Consider the following 15531-nt stretch of genomic DNA (forward strand, 5'->3'; position numbering starts at 1 on the left):
AAGAGTTTTTCTGTTATGCTTTACTGCTGTTGCGATATAATCAAGTTTATTATCCACAATTCCATTAAAGTCTCCCATCATAATTATATTAGCATAGTCAAGTTCAGCAATCTTAGTATGTAATTTTCTATAGAATTCTTCCTGTTTATCATTCAGGGCATAAATTGCAATCAAAAGTATCTTTCTATTATTGTCCATTATTTCTACCATTAATATTCTCCCATCATCATCTGTATAAATCATTTTTGCTGAAATGGCCTCTTTAATATATAAAACCACCCCTCTTTTCTTGGATTGTGTCAAAGAGGTAAACAATTGCCCTAATTTTGGTTGTAATAACAATTGATCATGTTGCTTTTTAATATGAACTTCTTGTAAACAAATTATGTCAAACCTTAATTTCATTAATTTATGGAAAGTCTTCCTTCTCTTAGCAGCTGAATTCAGTCCATTTATATTCATTGTAATCAGTTTTTTCTCTTCCATAATTATGTTTTATATTTAGATTTAACCACTCTCGTGGGTCTTGCCTCACGTTGATCTTTAATATCCACTTGTCCACCTACTGCACCTTCTTCTTTTCCAACCTCCATTTGTTCCTCTTGGGATTCAATTGATGGGACCTCCTTTCCTGCTCCTCCTTCTCTCCCTCCAAGAACCTCTGCACAAAACAGTTCTGCTTTCTCGATTGAATCAATTCTATGTCTCTGTTCCTGCCACGTAAACATCAATCCTTCTGGAATCAACCACCTGTAAGACACCTCTTTTTCCAATAACCTTTTAGTCAGGAATCGATATTCTCTTCTCATCTCTCTCACTCTTCTAGGTATTTGTTTTAAAACCAAAATTTCTTTACCTTTGTATTTCAGTGGTTTCTCTCTTGCTGCTTGCAATACTTGTGTCTTCAAAGATTTTTTAATAAATCTAATATGAACTTCTCTGGGTAGGTTATTTCTCATCGCATATCTTGTAAAAACTCGATATATCTCATCTATTCCATCCATCATCTTCTCTTCTGTTATCTCGAGCGCCTCCGCCAGAATTCCTACCATTATCGCGGCCAGATCTTGTCCTTTTTCTTCTTCTATATTTTGAAATCTGAGATAAAATTCTGATCTATCCAACTCCCACTTCAACATCTCACTTTTTTCTTGTTCAATCACTGTTAATCTATTGTCAATGTTTCCAATCTTCTCCTCTCTTTGTTTGCCCCCCTCTTCAACATTTTGAAGTCTCTCCTCATATTTTTCCATCATCTGTTCCATCCTACCTGTTCTTTGTTCAATAGTATCCATTTTTACCTTAAGATCTTGAATTCCTTGCATAATCATCTGGAAGGATACTCTTTCTTGTTCTTTTTCTTTATCTTGCTTTAACAATGTCTGAATTGAGCGCTGTCCAGATGGTGGGGAGGCAGAAGCAGACATAGAGGCACCCGAAGATATAAGTTTCTTAGTCATTTTAAGTGGTTCCAACTCTTCAAGTTCTTTCAAATTTTAATCCACAAAAAAAAAGAGAAAAAAAAATGAAATTATAATCCAAGATAAAAAGGCCAACAATAAAAAAGCCAATAGTGAGAGAAAAAAAAAGGAAAAAATTCTTCAAATTCTTCCTGACCTTAATCCAATAAAAAAAAATCCATAAAAAAGAGTAACAGTAAAAATAAAAACCCAATAATAATAATAAACAAGACAAAGCCAAAAAAGAAGAAGGGAAAAAGAAAAAGAGAAAAAACAAAACAAAACAAAAACCAAGAAAAATAAGTTTCTTCAAATTCCACACCTTAGTCCAGCCAGAAAAAAAAGAAACCTCAATTGAGAAAAGGAAAAAGAAATAGTCCGCTGATGTACATTAAAAAAAAGGAAAAAAGAAAAAACAGGATCCAAATGGGCAAGAGAAAAAATAAAGCAAGTTAAATCAAAGTAAAATAAAAGTAGAAAAAAGAAATTCAGAGGCTTCCCTTTGCAAATAAATCAAGCTTAAAAATAAAGACCTTGATGTTAGTGGAGGGGGTGGCGGAACTAAAAAAAAGAATTAGAAAAAGGAAATAAGCAACAATACACTGCACTCTATTTAATTGTCCAAGGCTCTAATTATAACTCCCTTCTCTTTCCCACAAGCTTCAAAGCTAAGCCATAAATATCCTGAAAGACACCTGTAATAATATTCAACAAAGTGCTTTCCTCTATCTTATCAGAGGATGTCCTTGAGAAGAAGAGTCTGTTTTTTCCAATTCAAGTAAAATATTTCCGAGCCTCTAGGTGGCAGTGTTACAAAGTATCTTAGTTCTCACTTTCCCCCCTCCTCTCTGAAAAGCATAATAAACAAGGGAAAGCAAGGGAAAGCCGACGTGGAATACACAAAAACAAAAGCACAAAAATCAGACAAAATCAAGAGAAGCCTCTAGCCCAAAAAAAAATAAAAAGTCCAGAAGAAGAATAAAACATATGAATATATAAAAAAAAAGAAAAACAGTCCAGTTATCCAATAAATAACAATAAAGTCCGGAAGCAAAGAAAAGAAAAAAAAAATGGATTCTCTCTTTGACGTTTCCCTAAAAAGAACGCCGCTAAGTCAATTTTGTCAAAAAAAAAAAAAATCACACAGGTTTCTTCAAGTAGTCAGAGTAAACTTTCAAGGCTCAAAAAATTAAATAAAGAAAAAAGGTTCTCACCCAACCGACAAACTCTTTCTCAAACTCATTCTTTCTGGAGCCGCCCCGGCTTCAGCAGCATGGGGGCTGCCTTTCCGCCGCTGGCAAGAAGAGCTTCACCCGGGCTCTCCAGGGATTTTGCGGTATCCCCGGAGTCCTCAGGGTACGCTCTTCACGATGGCTGCCCCTATGGGACAGCGTAGGTCCGTTGGACCGGCCGGTAGCGGAGATATCGGCTGCAATCGAGATCGATTGCAGACCGTATCGCCACGGCGCAGGCTCCTCCCTTCTCAGTTATTTGTCCTTAATGTCTTTTATATTCTGTCAGTTAATATTTATAATCCACATCTTGTTATTTTGTTTTGATTAACATGGGAATATTTAGAAGTACCATTCTTAGGTCTCTCATATATACCAGGAAGCAACAGAACAATTCTACCTGCATTCATGGAAACAGAGGAGGTTCTGCATCAATTCAGTCGCTGGCAACCACTGAAGAAAATGAAACAATTTAAACTAATGCTCCTGCATCCCATACTAACACTCACAAGTCAGGGCACTTTCGTTTAAGTATAGTCTCATCAGCAGCAAGGTAGTAGCAGGCTATTTTCTAAAACTAAAAGCTAAGACAAGATTTAAATAAATACCATTTTTACATAAATATGAAAACACTTTACCAAGTCCTCCTAAGCCTGTTGGTCCAATCAACTGCATCAGCTGGTTATGACTCATGTTTCCCAGAAGACTTTGCAAGCCACCCTCACCTAAAAAGAAAAATAAGAGACAAAATGTTTATAACTGTGTAACTAAATGCCAGGCAATGCAAACTGTTTAACAGAAGGAAAATTCTGGTGCTATAATTTTACAGCTGTGCACAAAAAATGCATTTTCACACCTTCCTTTCAGAACATTTTCCCACTATCCATCTTGTGCAGAGTAAAAGTGCAGAAAAGAGCAACAACAATGATTAGGGACTGGAGACCAAAACATACATAAAATGGTTACAGGAACTGGGTATACCTAGTCTAGTGAAAAAAAAAAGATTAGGGGTGACATGATAGCAGTATTCCAGTATTTGAGGGCCTGCCACAAAGAAGAGGGGGTCAAAGTATTCTCCAAAGCACCCGAGGGCAAGACAAGAAATAAGGAATGGAAACTAATCAAGGAGAGAAGCAGCCTGGAATTAAGGAATAATTTCCTAACAGTGAGAACAATTAACAACTAGTGGAATCACTTGTCTTCAGAAGTTGTGGGTACTTCCTTCACTGGTGCTTTTCAAGAAGAGGCTGGACTCACTTGTCTTAAATGGATAGGGTCTCCTGCTTGAGCAGGGGATTGGACTAGAAGATCTCCAAGGTTCCTTCCAGCTCTATTCTGATTAATGGATGGATGGATTTTATTGAACTGGGCATACTAGACTGCCTAATCTAAAAGTGTATATGCTTGAAATAAAAGTTGCATTTACTGCTACTATCAAAGCATGGATTTTTACTGTTTTATATGTAATTTTGATGTTTAGCCAGCATTGAAGATTTTATAACCGGATTTTAAAGAACCAGATTTAAATGACTAAGCTTGAGCAGAAAGAGCTTCTAGGAAAAGGCTCCTACCTCCAAGGGCAGAAAGTTCATGGCCCCCACTTCCACTGCCTCCTAAGGCTCCAGGCATGGGTGGATTGTTGAGGTACTCATTCACTTTACGACAGTGCTCTTCATCTTTCTCTGTCTTAGGTTCCTGGAAAGGGGGGAAAAACACAATTTCCTCAGAACGGATGAACAATTCTAAACATCTTAGTTTTCTTGATAGAAGAGGTCCTCAATTTATGGCCAATTAGTGACCATCTGAGGTTACAACAGACCCTCCCCAAAAGTATCTATGACCTTGATCCAAAAGTCCCTTTCAATTTCATGACTGTTCTCACTCAAAATCTTCTCTAGATCCACTGGCATTGTACTGCAGTGTCACATTACAATTCCCGGAGAAGCGCTGAGACTGAGGAACTCACAAACCTGCATCCAGAAGAAAAGTCTCTTGGATCCAGCCTTGAACTTCAACACATAGACACGGCCAGTAGTACACTGAGACACCCTTTTAAATTCACAGTCATCAGGAAATATAATCAGGTCCTAAAAAACAAAGGCAGGATGTAAATACTTACATTATCAATCAATGCTGATCAATAACTATTTTTTTAATCTACAATTAAAAGCAGGGAACAGGGCTGCTCCATGGAAGGTACCATTCCAATTATCTGGGGGAAATCATCTCTGGAAATCAAATATTCTGAATCAGGGGTGTCAAACTGCTGGTCCCAGCCCCACCCTGTTTTGTGAAGGGGAAAAAAGTCCCAAAACGTCACATGATGCCGCCATGATGCCACGAGTTTAACACTCCTGTTCTAGATCAAATGTTCTCTCATTCCCCTTTATTGTCCAGCCCAGAAATTGAGAGATTAAAAGATGCCTGGAAAAACCACAAAACAATTCTCTTTCTTGAAGGTTCCTTTTCAAAAGAGAAAAACTATCATTGGATAATTGAGTCAGTGTGCTTCATGAGAAAAAAAAAAAACACAGGATGTTCCAGGGAAGAGCAGAAAACATTATGCACTTATCAGCATGGTTTTCTAGGAGCAGCTGCAGAAGCGAAGCACATGCCTCTTTGCAGAAAGAGGTAATTCTACATAGATTCATACCTTCTATATTTATTCTGTTTCTTTCTAAAATAGGAGCGGGAGAGGAAAGGGGGCTAAATTATCACCCCAAAGCATGTAACCTAATTTCTTATTATAAATGAGAGCCAGTTTGGTCTAGTGGCTAAGGTGCTGGCATGAAAAGCCAGGCTAGGTGACTTTGGGCCAGTCATTTTCTCTCAGTCCAACCAGTCCAATGTTACAGTGGGGAAAATAGGAAGAGGAAGGAGTATTATGTATCTTCATTGCCTGGAATTACTTAAGAGGTAAAATCTAATAAACAAACATGCACAATCCAATGGCTGGAGTATTGCACTTACATCCTCCACGTTCCCAGATGTCCTGTCTTTCCAACAGAAGTGAATGAGGGAATCATCCGTCTGCTGTATGTAGACAAGGCCCTTCCTCTTATCAGGGGTGACCGTGCTGCCTTTCAAAGACATCTTTCCTGCACGGAACTCGACCAGGTATTTGCTTGACGAACCCCGAGAACCAGGCACCAAGGTTGGGAATAAAGCACCAGAAGACATCCTGGAAAGAGATAAGATATATCATGAAAACTTCTCTTCCGGTTGTGGCAATCACGTTTCCAGAGAGGTAATGTAGATAATTCAATTTTGGCATTTGCACAGCACCAAATCTGACCCCCTAATTTAATCCTCCCTTGATGTCTTCAAAGCAAAACAAGAATTTCCAGTTGTCTCTTGAAAAAGCGGCTTTGGGACAACTGTGACCTGGATGACAGAGAATCTTTATAGACATTTAGCAATGCACTTTGGGACGAACCCCTCTGAACAGTATAGGAGTTTGAATGGAGTTCCAGAAAAAAATTGCAGACTACAGGGACCATTTGTGCTTCAGTTTGAGATGCAGACAACACAGATTCATCCCCACAGCCTGCCTGTATTCAACAGTGAAGGGACACAGGGCAGAAACATCCTGCAGAAAGCACAGGATATCAGCTCCACATCACAGTCCTTTCAAGCAGTTCCAAGAAGGGTCCAAATCCATTTGCACTACTCAGATGACCCTGACGACACAGACAGACTTACAAGTGGCCTCAACTACTCTCTAAAAGAATGCAAATGACCAGCTGTCTGCAAGGAATATAAATCCTTCCATTCCCCACCAGTCAGTCAGAGCTGAAAAAGCTTCTGGTATAAGACGAGTAACATCTTCAAAGCAAAATAAAGTCCGGTTGTCTCTTGAAAAAGCACCAGTTGGCTAAAAAGATATTCCTTTGGTCTTTTTAGCTGCCAGAAAAAGGGAGTGTGGGAAAACAAGGCATTCTTGAAATGCCTAGATATCAACCCACCAGCCTAAAGTTGTCGGAGCATAAGGAGGTTATTGGAGAGCATGATGGATGACTCTTGAAGATTCCTGTGTCCTATTGGAGAAGTCACATCCAGGGGGTGGAGAAAGACCAGGGCCAATGGGGAAATGTATGATGTGATTTGGTACCAGCTGCACCCAACCACATACCACCATGGCAATTTCTATTAAACCGATTTACTTTTTCTGAGATGCGGCTAGAGACTTTTGCTTTGAAAGAGGGGGATTTGTTGGAGCCCTGACAGCACCTTTGGGACAACCATGATCTGAATGACTTGAGAATCTGCATAGACCTCCCTATGATGCTATTGGAATCTCCCACTTGGGTTGCACCAACAACAGTATTTAGTTTTACCTGAATTTGGGGTACTCTGTTGCAAAAATATGGAAGAGGAACACAGATCCAACTGCTGAAGCAGCTACAATACCATAATTTTCATTAATTCTTGCACTCCCAAGAAATAGTGCTTTCCCCCCTTTTGTACCTAGTAACCAGCCTCCTCACTTTCAACTTCAGTACCAATTTTTCAGTGTGGAAAAACAATGTAGATAAATGATAACAAAAGGAGAGTCCAGAATCGGTGCTATTTCAGAAATGTTTGATGAAAATTTCTATGCCATTATTAAAACAGAGCAACTGCCCCATGAAACAGCAAAAAAGCCCAACTATCTACCATACCCAGATTTTTGAGAACAGTGCTTATTTTAGAAGAGTATTGAAACCACTGAAAGAATGACTATCAGTTTCCTTATCCGATAATCACACACTTATATGGGCAAAAATGAAAGCCTGATCAGCATAAAAAATGAAGCTGATCTTAGAAAAAAGTCAGAAGTATTTTTTTAAAGTGTGTGAATTACTTCCAGAGTTAAAACATTTAGAAAAATATTTCCACAAAATATTGGCAATAATGTAGTAAACTGTCCTGTCCAGCAATAGCACATTTTTTCAAAGCTCAAATCAAAGTGAATTTGTCTTGAGGGAAGCAACCTAGAGCTAAGAAGAAATTTCCTGAGAGAACAAATGATCAGTTGAATGGCTTGCCTCCAGAAGTTGTGTGTGCTTCAATACTGAAGGTTTTTAAGAAGAGTTTGGACAGCCATTTGTTTGAAATGGTACAGGGTTGGAGCAGAGGTTGGACTAGAGGACGTCCAAGATCCCTTCCAACTCTGTTATTCTGTTTCTGGACATATTCATTTAGATTTCTTGACAGCCTGTGATTTGCCATTCCTTTTTTTTCTGGAAAGTTTTTTTTGCCTAGGCTAGCTTGCAGAATCCTATCCAAGTATGAATGTTGTTTAGCTTTTAATTCCAGAATATATCACTCAGGTGCTTCAATAAAAAGGAGTGAAACTGATGAAAACAGAATAATTGCATGTAAAATTGAACATCTAAGGTAGATCTATCCACATTCCAAATATAAGTTTTTGGCACATAGAAAGTAGAGTAATAGCAAAAATAGTCTGTTAGTGTTTGGGGATAAACCCCCGAGCTGAGTGCACAGCAGCAGTCAAGCCAGGCAGCCAAATGAGAGAGAGGCTGGGCCCAAGAGTATACACACACTGGAGACAAAAACACTGTTTGTGGTTTTAAAATAGTTATTTAATACACACAGAGATTAAGAAGTGTCATTCAGTCCATATGTCAGTATCCAGTATATCAATCCAGTTATCAAGTCCATTAACAGTAAATACAATGTCCTTATCTGCTTGTAATCTTCTCCTTCCGATACCTTCCTCTCAAGGACAACGCTGAATTCTCAGCTCACCAAGCAAACAGTCCTTGTGTTCAGGTGAAATGGTATCTGGCACAGTAGCCTCCAAAAGTAAGCAGATAGACGTTCCAGAACACAGGCAGCAGACCAGGAACAGTAACCAGGTGCATCCAGAAGCCGGGGCTATTACGTTTCCCTTCCTACCTATATTTGCTGCCTGCAACCGCACCCACAATGACATTGCAGTTTCTTGCTTAAAGCTACAAGACACTTAATCCTAGGTTTACATATTTATTCAACCCAAACCTGGTTGGTGTATCCATATACCCAACATTCTCCCCTTTTGGGTGATATAAATATGTAATGCCTTTACATTCTAAACCCATATTTTTCACAACTCTCTAGATGCTTAATAGCACCTTGGGCTTTAGTAAAATGATCAGCTACATTGTCCTCCGACATGCAGTACTCCAGCTGTATCAATTTACTCTGTACAGACTGTCTTACATTAAGATACCTCAAATCTGTATGTTTACTTCTCGTTTTAACTGCAATATTAGTGGCCATTTGAATTGCTGCCTGATTATCTTCATGTACAACTACAGGGTAATTTAGTTATACCCATATCCTTCAACATTTGTTTGTACATAATTAACTCAGTACACAATAAAGATAAACAGGAGAATTCTGCCTCCATAGTAGACAAACTTATATGCTGTTGCCTTATTGACTTCCAGCCTATTAATGTCTTACCCAGCATTATGGCTGTTCCTGAAGTCGACTTTCTAGTATCTCTTTCTGCTGCAAATCTAGCATCTGCATAAGCACTCAATATGAGATCACCTTTTGGTTCTAAATACAGTGCATAGTGTAATGTACCTTTAAGATACCTTAAGATTCTTTTCAATGCATTCCAATGACATTGAAGCGGATCATTATTGTGTCTGCCAGCTGATTAATACTAAAAACAATATCTGGCCTTGACCAATTGCTAATATATGATAAGCTACCAACCAAAGATTGATACAGTTCCTTATCACATTTGGGACTTTGTGTATCCATTTTGCAAATATCCTGACTCATTGGAGTCTTTGCAGGCTTACAAAGTTCCATCTTATAATCTATTAGCAATTTAGATATCTTATCTTCCTGAGATATCTTATAACCTTTCTGTGTTCTCACTATATTTAAACCTAGATATCTCTTTATCTCCCCTAATTGCTTGATTTTTACTTTCTTGGCTAATGATGCAATTATTTCATTTGCTTCATCATTAGTTTTAGTTATCAGAGCAATATCATCAGTAAACAACAATAATAATGATACTTTCCCATTCTTTTCACTCTTAAATAGACATGGGTCGGCTAAACCAGCTTTAAATCCTATATTGGTCAGTTCCTTTACAATATACTGGTTCCATTCATAGCCCGATTGTTTAAGACCATAGAGGCTCTTCTTTAATAACCAACAATCATTATCATTATTATTGTCTCCTTTAAATCCATTAGGCCTTTTCATATAAACAGTATGTCTTAGTGGAGCGTGCAAGTAAGGAGTTTCCACATCTAAATGGTTAACTATATACTTCTTGCTTGCTGCCCACACTAAGGCTGCCCTTAAAGTTGCTGCTTTAAGACTAGGTGCAAATACTTCATCATAGTCTTTTGCACTTTGTCTAAAGCCTTGGGCTACTAGCCTTGCCTTATGGATTGTGTTTCCATCCTTATCTGTTTTTATTTTAAAAATCCATCTGCAGCCAATGGGTTTTTCATCACTAGGTAATCTCACGTTTTCATACACCTTCATATCCTTCAAAGACTTCAATTCTTTATTAATTGCTGCATACCAATTTTCTTTCTCTTTAGAAGGATACCTTTTTATCTCATCCACAGTAGATGGCACTCTATTTACCTGGCACACTGTGTTAGCCTGGTATCTATCAGGCGGTCTAGATATACGTGTAGTCCTTCTGGGAATTACAGGGCTTGTATGAGGACTTTCTTGAGTTACTACCTGGTCCTTTTCCTCATCTTGCTCAGCTATTTCTTCCTTTTCTTCTTCTATGGGCACAATCTCTTCCTGTACTTCTCTCTTTACTTTATTTTTAAAGTTACAGGGATACTTAATGGGATTTCTGTAGGATTCAATAACCACTTCGTTATTGCTATCCTGCTCTAAGTTATCCCATCCTACGTGCTCTAGAAATTGGGCATTGGCACTACATAACACCTTAGATGTGCCTTTCTCCCAAAATCTATATGCCCTATGGTTAGCTTGATAACCAACGAAGAAAAATTGTTTAGCTCTATGTTGCCCTTTACGCCTGAGTTGTGTAGGGATATGCACCCATGCTGGTGCACCAAATGTGTGCAGGTAACTCAAATCAGGCTTCCTGCCATGCCACATGGTGAATGGTATTTCACCAGTGGTTGAGTTAACCACATTATTTAATAAATGATTAGCACACATTGTTGCCTCCCCCCACAAAGAATCAGGTAACCCAGAATCAGTTAACATAGTACGGGTCATTGCCTGCAGAGTTTGGCCTCGCCTTTCTACAAATGCATTGTGCTGTGGTCTGTATGGTGCAGATGTCTTATGAGCTATTCCAGCTGCCTTTAACCTATTCTGGAATTTGCTATTAACAAATTCTGTGCCATTATCTGTCACCAAGGTTATAATTTGCCGTTTGGTTTTTCTTTCAGCAAACCTTAACCAGTTGAAGAAATGTTGATATGTTTCAGTTTTGCTTTTCATTAGGTAGCAAAACCCATATCTAGAGTAATGATCCATAATGCTCAGTATATATCGAGCACCCCCCATACTGGGTTTCTTTGGACCTATAATGTCTGCAAATACTACTTCTAAAGGTTCTGTAGTTTTGAAACCATTTAGCCTATTTGCAGGCATTATTTTACTCTTATCTTCACAACAGACATTACAACGCAAATACTTATCACAGGGCTTTAACCTTATTCCTTCAGATAACTCCACTGTACGTTTTAGCATTTTAAAATTCACATGCCCCAAACGTCTATGCAATAAATGGATACATTCATCATGAGGCTTGTTATTATTAAATACAGTTTGTGCCTCCCCTTTCTTACTATCATGAAAGACATATAATGCTCCATTTAAAGCTGCAGTTACCTTTTTGTTATCTCTTTCCAGTATGCACTTATTATTTTTCATATCACAATTGCTAAACATGGCCAGTTCAAAGGATTTCTTTGGCTTCTTTACATTCTGGCTTTTTACTTTCCTGCAGAATCTTGCCAAATGTCCTCTGCCTCCACAATTAAAACACTTTTTAATTGTGTATGCCGTTGAAGATAACTTCTCTTCCTCCGGGTGCTTCAGCTTACATAGCTGGTTTCTTTCAGGCTTTGAAGATAATTTCTCTTCATTAGGGTTATCTCCTCTCAGCTGGTCACGTTCACTCCTTCTCCTGGCTTCCTCTAATAGCCTGCCGGTTATCTCAGTTACTGATAAACTGTCTTTTGGCAATACCTCTAAAGCAGTCACAAAATCATCATAGCTTCGATCCAAAGAAGACAGTATAATGTATACTTGTTGCAACTCATTAAATATAAGCTCTTTTTCTTGTAACTCTTGAAAAATGCTTTTCATACAGTTTAAATGAGTTAACATGTCTCCATTTCTCTCAAGATGTGTTCTAAACAGCTTCCGTGTAAGATTGATATGAGCTCCTACACTGTCTCGAACATAAATCCTTTTGAGATTATCCCAGCATTCTGCAGCATTTTCCACTCCACGGATATGAATGAGTTGCTGGTCAGACAGGGTGAGACCTATGATGCACAAAGCCTGTTCATTCTTTCTTTCATAGTCCTGTATCAGTTTATAATCCTCTTCATCATTAGGATTTAAGTTTGATACATCTGGTGGGTTTGCTATTATGTCCCACAAACCTTCTCTTCGTAGCAGTAAACTACATTTCATAGACCATGAAACATAGTTTGTTCCATCTAGCCTGGATATCATGGACAGACTTGGCAAATTTACTTGTGCCATTGCTCTGCAGAAAAATAACTATTCAACAAACAGTTTGTCTTTACAGCAATGTGTAACTCTTGACCAAAACTCTCAATGGTATATCCTGGTTAGCTAGACTGTGCACACTGCTGGGCCCATAACCAATGTTAGTGTTTGGGGATAAACCCCCGAGCTGAGTGCACAGCAGCAGTCAAGCCAGGCAGCCAAATGAGAGAGAGGCTGGGCCCAAGAGTATACACACACTGGAGACAAAAACACTGTTTGTGGTTTTAAAATAGTTATTTAATACACACAGAGATTAAGAAGTGTCATTCAGTCCATATGTCAGTATCCAGTATATCAATCCAGTTATCAAGTCCATTAACAGTAAATACAATGTCCTTATCTGCTTGTAATCTTCTCCTTCCGATACCTTCCTCTCAAGGACAACGCTGAATTCTCAGCTCACCAAGCAAACAGTCCTTGTGTTCAGGTGAAATGGTATCTGGCACAGTAGCCTCCAAAAGTAAGCAGACAGACGTTCCAGAACACAGGCAGCAGACCAGGAACAGTAACCAGGTGCATCCAGAAGCCGGGGCTATTACGTTTCCCTTCCTACCTATATTTGCTGCCTGCAACCGCACCCACAATGACATTGCAGTTTCTTGCTTAAAGCTACAAGACACTTAATCCTAGGTTTACATATTTATTCAACCCAAACCTGGTTGGTGTATCCATATACCCAACACAGTCCCCACTTTTCTTCATTCCACGAAATGATGGGCCTTTTCCTCTTCGTCAGATCCCAGATCATATTAGTGGAACAATGTTAGGGCAAACTTAGCATTAGGGGTAAAATACAAATAGTATAATTCCTGAGAGGCTGTAGTACTAGTTGTATCAAAATGCATAGCTGTTTGCATAAAAATATTCTGGTTTTGATACCAGTTGATGATGTATCATAGTCATATAAATGAGTCTACTGATGTCTATTGGACGTTCCAATACTGGGCTCAAATATCACCTTTGCTATAGGTACTTATTTATATCCCTTTATCATTTTTGTAATTAACTCAAGGCTGGCAACATCTGATGCTCCTTTCTCCTATTTTTCCGACAACCACCACCCTGGGCTGAGAGAAAGTGACTGGCCTAAATTAACCCAATTGGCTTTCATGACTGAGGCCTGATTTGAATTGAGTCTCCGAATTTCTAGCCTGGTATCTTAACAAGACCAAACTGGCTTTCTATAAACAAGTCTACCCCATCTACAATTTGGGGAAAATTGCAGTAAACCAATTACTCCATTAATTTTAATTAGCTGGTCCAGAGACGATTGAGTTCCAGTCTTGCCTTAGTCATGAAAGCCCACAAAGTCAGCCTCTCAACTCAACTGTCGTACTGGGTTGCTGTTGTTGGGAAAATAGACAAGAATATTAGGTACATTTGCCACTTTGAGTTGAACATATAACTCTATAGTATACATACATACAGGCTGGATAATAAATAGTAGCTACCATTCCATATTTTAAATATTTCAAGAACAGTTTAAATACATTACATGCACATTAGTCTTATCACCTTAACAGGCTTAACTGAATGAAAAAGTTCCAGCATGTACAGGTTGCCCTCAACTTACAATTCATTTAATGACTGTTTGAAGTTACAAAAGCACTGAAAAAAAGTGACTTATGGTCATTTTTCTTATTTATGACTGTTGCATCCCCATGGTCACGATAAAAAATTTGGATACTTGGTAATTGACTCACATTTATTTATGACAGCTGCAGAACCCCAGAGCCAGGTGATCACCTTTTGAGACTTTCTGAGAAGCAAAGTCAATGGGGAAGCCAGATTCACTTAGCCATGTTACTAATTTAAGGATTACAGAGATTCACTTAACAAATGTGGCAACAAAGGTCCTATAATGGGGGTAAAAGTCATACTTAGCAACAGAAATTCTGGGCTCAATTGTGGTCCTAAAGTAGAGCAGTAGTGGACTTTAGAAACAGAAGCAATTAAAATAAACTCAGATACAAGGTGGCAAACGCCATTGTTTTTTTCTCAATTTCTGTGTTCCCTCATACTACCTATTTCGGCAGGCCGGGGAGACTAAAAGGCTTTGCAAAAACAAACAAGGAATCCCAAGCCAGGGACAATCCCACGAGGAGTCCTGGCATCATTTGGGCGCTGGGGAAAAGGGTAGGTTTGACTGTCACCCTAAGAAGCAAGAGCCTCACCACTGCAGGCCCCTCATTCTTCAGCTGCACCCAGAAAAAACTCCCTGCAAGCAGAAAATTAGCAAGGCAAGGAAGGTTCTAGCTCCAAGCTCTTTCTGGGTAGGAGGCCACGTTGACTGTCCCCTTTTGCTCCCACCCTGGATCTTTTTTTTTTTTCTTCAGTCAGAATAGAGCTGGAAGGGACCTTCGAGGTCGTCTAGTCCAGCCCCATGCTCAAACAGGAGACCCTATATACCATTTCAGACAAGTGGTCGTCCAATCTCTTCTTAAAAACCTCCATTGTTGGCTTGACTCCCTCTTCTTTGTGGCAACCCCTCAACTCCTGGAATACTTTTTCAGGCCCAACCTTTCTAAAACCGACCCTCTGAGCCTCACCTGGGCGCATCCCACCCGCGGCACGTTTCCAACCTGGTGGTGGGAGAGGTTGAACTACAATTCCCATCCTCCCCAACCCCCGTCCGGACTTGAAGGGTGCGTTTGAGCGGTTGAGAAAGGTTACCCCTCACCCACAACCTTTCCGGGCTCTCCCGCCGAGCCCGCCTACGGTTACCTGTCGCTTCAATTGGCCCTCAAGCCGCCAGCACCTCTTCCCCTCAAAAGCTTCGACGGTCTCTTCCGGCTCTCCTCAGCGCTCCTTCCAGTCACAGCGGAAGCCCGCCTTCCTTCTTGCCTTCTCCTCTCTTTAATTGGCTGGCAGATTCCCCGCCCCTACACTTCTCCTTGGTCAGAAGCGATGGCACTCAATATACGTAGGCTCAGGCTCTAATTCTCCCCCTGTCGCGAGCCTACACGGACCAGCATGCACCGCGCCCAAAGTCGCTCTTGCTCCGCTTCCGCCTGCTTTCGGTTATTGTGCTGTGTCACGTCGGCCGGGCGGAAAGAAAAGGGACGGGGTGGAAAGGGCGG

At 39.6% G+C, this 15531-nt stretch overlaps 1 protein-coding gene across 3 annotated transcripts in view; it reads right to left on the reverse strand.

Annotated features, from left to right (window-relative positions):
* Nucleotides 1-15264, reverse strand: part of ADRM1 (ADRM1 26S proteasome ubiquitin receptor) — a 37201-nt gene extending 21937 nt beyond the window's left edge. For 2 of the 3 annotated variants that reach the window (XM_087928920.1, XM_026697405.2), the window contains exons 1-5: nucleotides 15176-15264; nucleotides 5663-5873; nucleotides 4663-4779; nucleotides 4264-4387; nucleotides 3331-3417 (exon numbers count right to left, since the gene is read on the reverse strand). In XM_087928920.1, coding sequence (XP_087785046.1) covers nucleotides 3331-3417; nucleotides 4264-4387; nucleotides 4663-4779; nucleotides 5663-5872 — 538 coding nt within the window. In that variant the 5' untranslated portion in view covers nucleotide 5873; nucleotides 15176-15264. Of the gene's footprint in view, nucleotides 1-3330; nucleotides 3418-4263; nucleotides 4388-4662; nucleotides 4780-5662; nucleotides 5874-15033 lie in introns of all 3 variants that reach the window. The other variant, XM_087928919.1, reaches the window with a different exon arrangement.
* Between the last annotated feature and the right edge of the window lie 267 nt (nucleotides 15265-15531).

The sequence above is a fragment of the Pseudonaja textilis genome, chromosome 3, assembly GCF_049901715.1.
Source record: "Pseudonaja textilis isolate UNSWEBS1 chromosome 3, rPseTex1.2, whole genome shotgun sequence".
Lineage (NCBI taxonomy): Eukaryota > Metazoa > Chordata > Lepidosauria > Squamata > Elapidae > Pseudonaja > Pseudonaja textilis.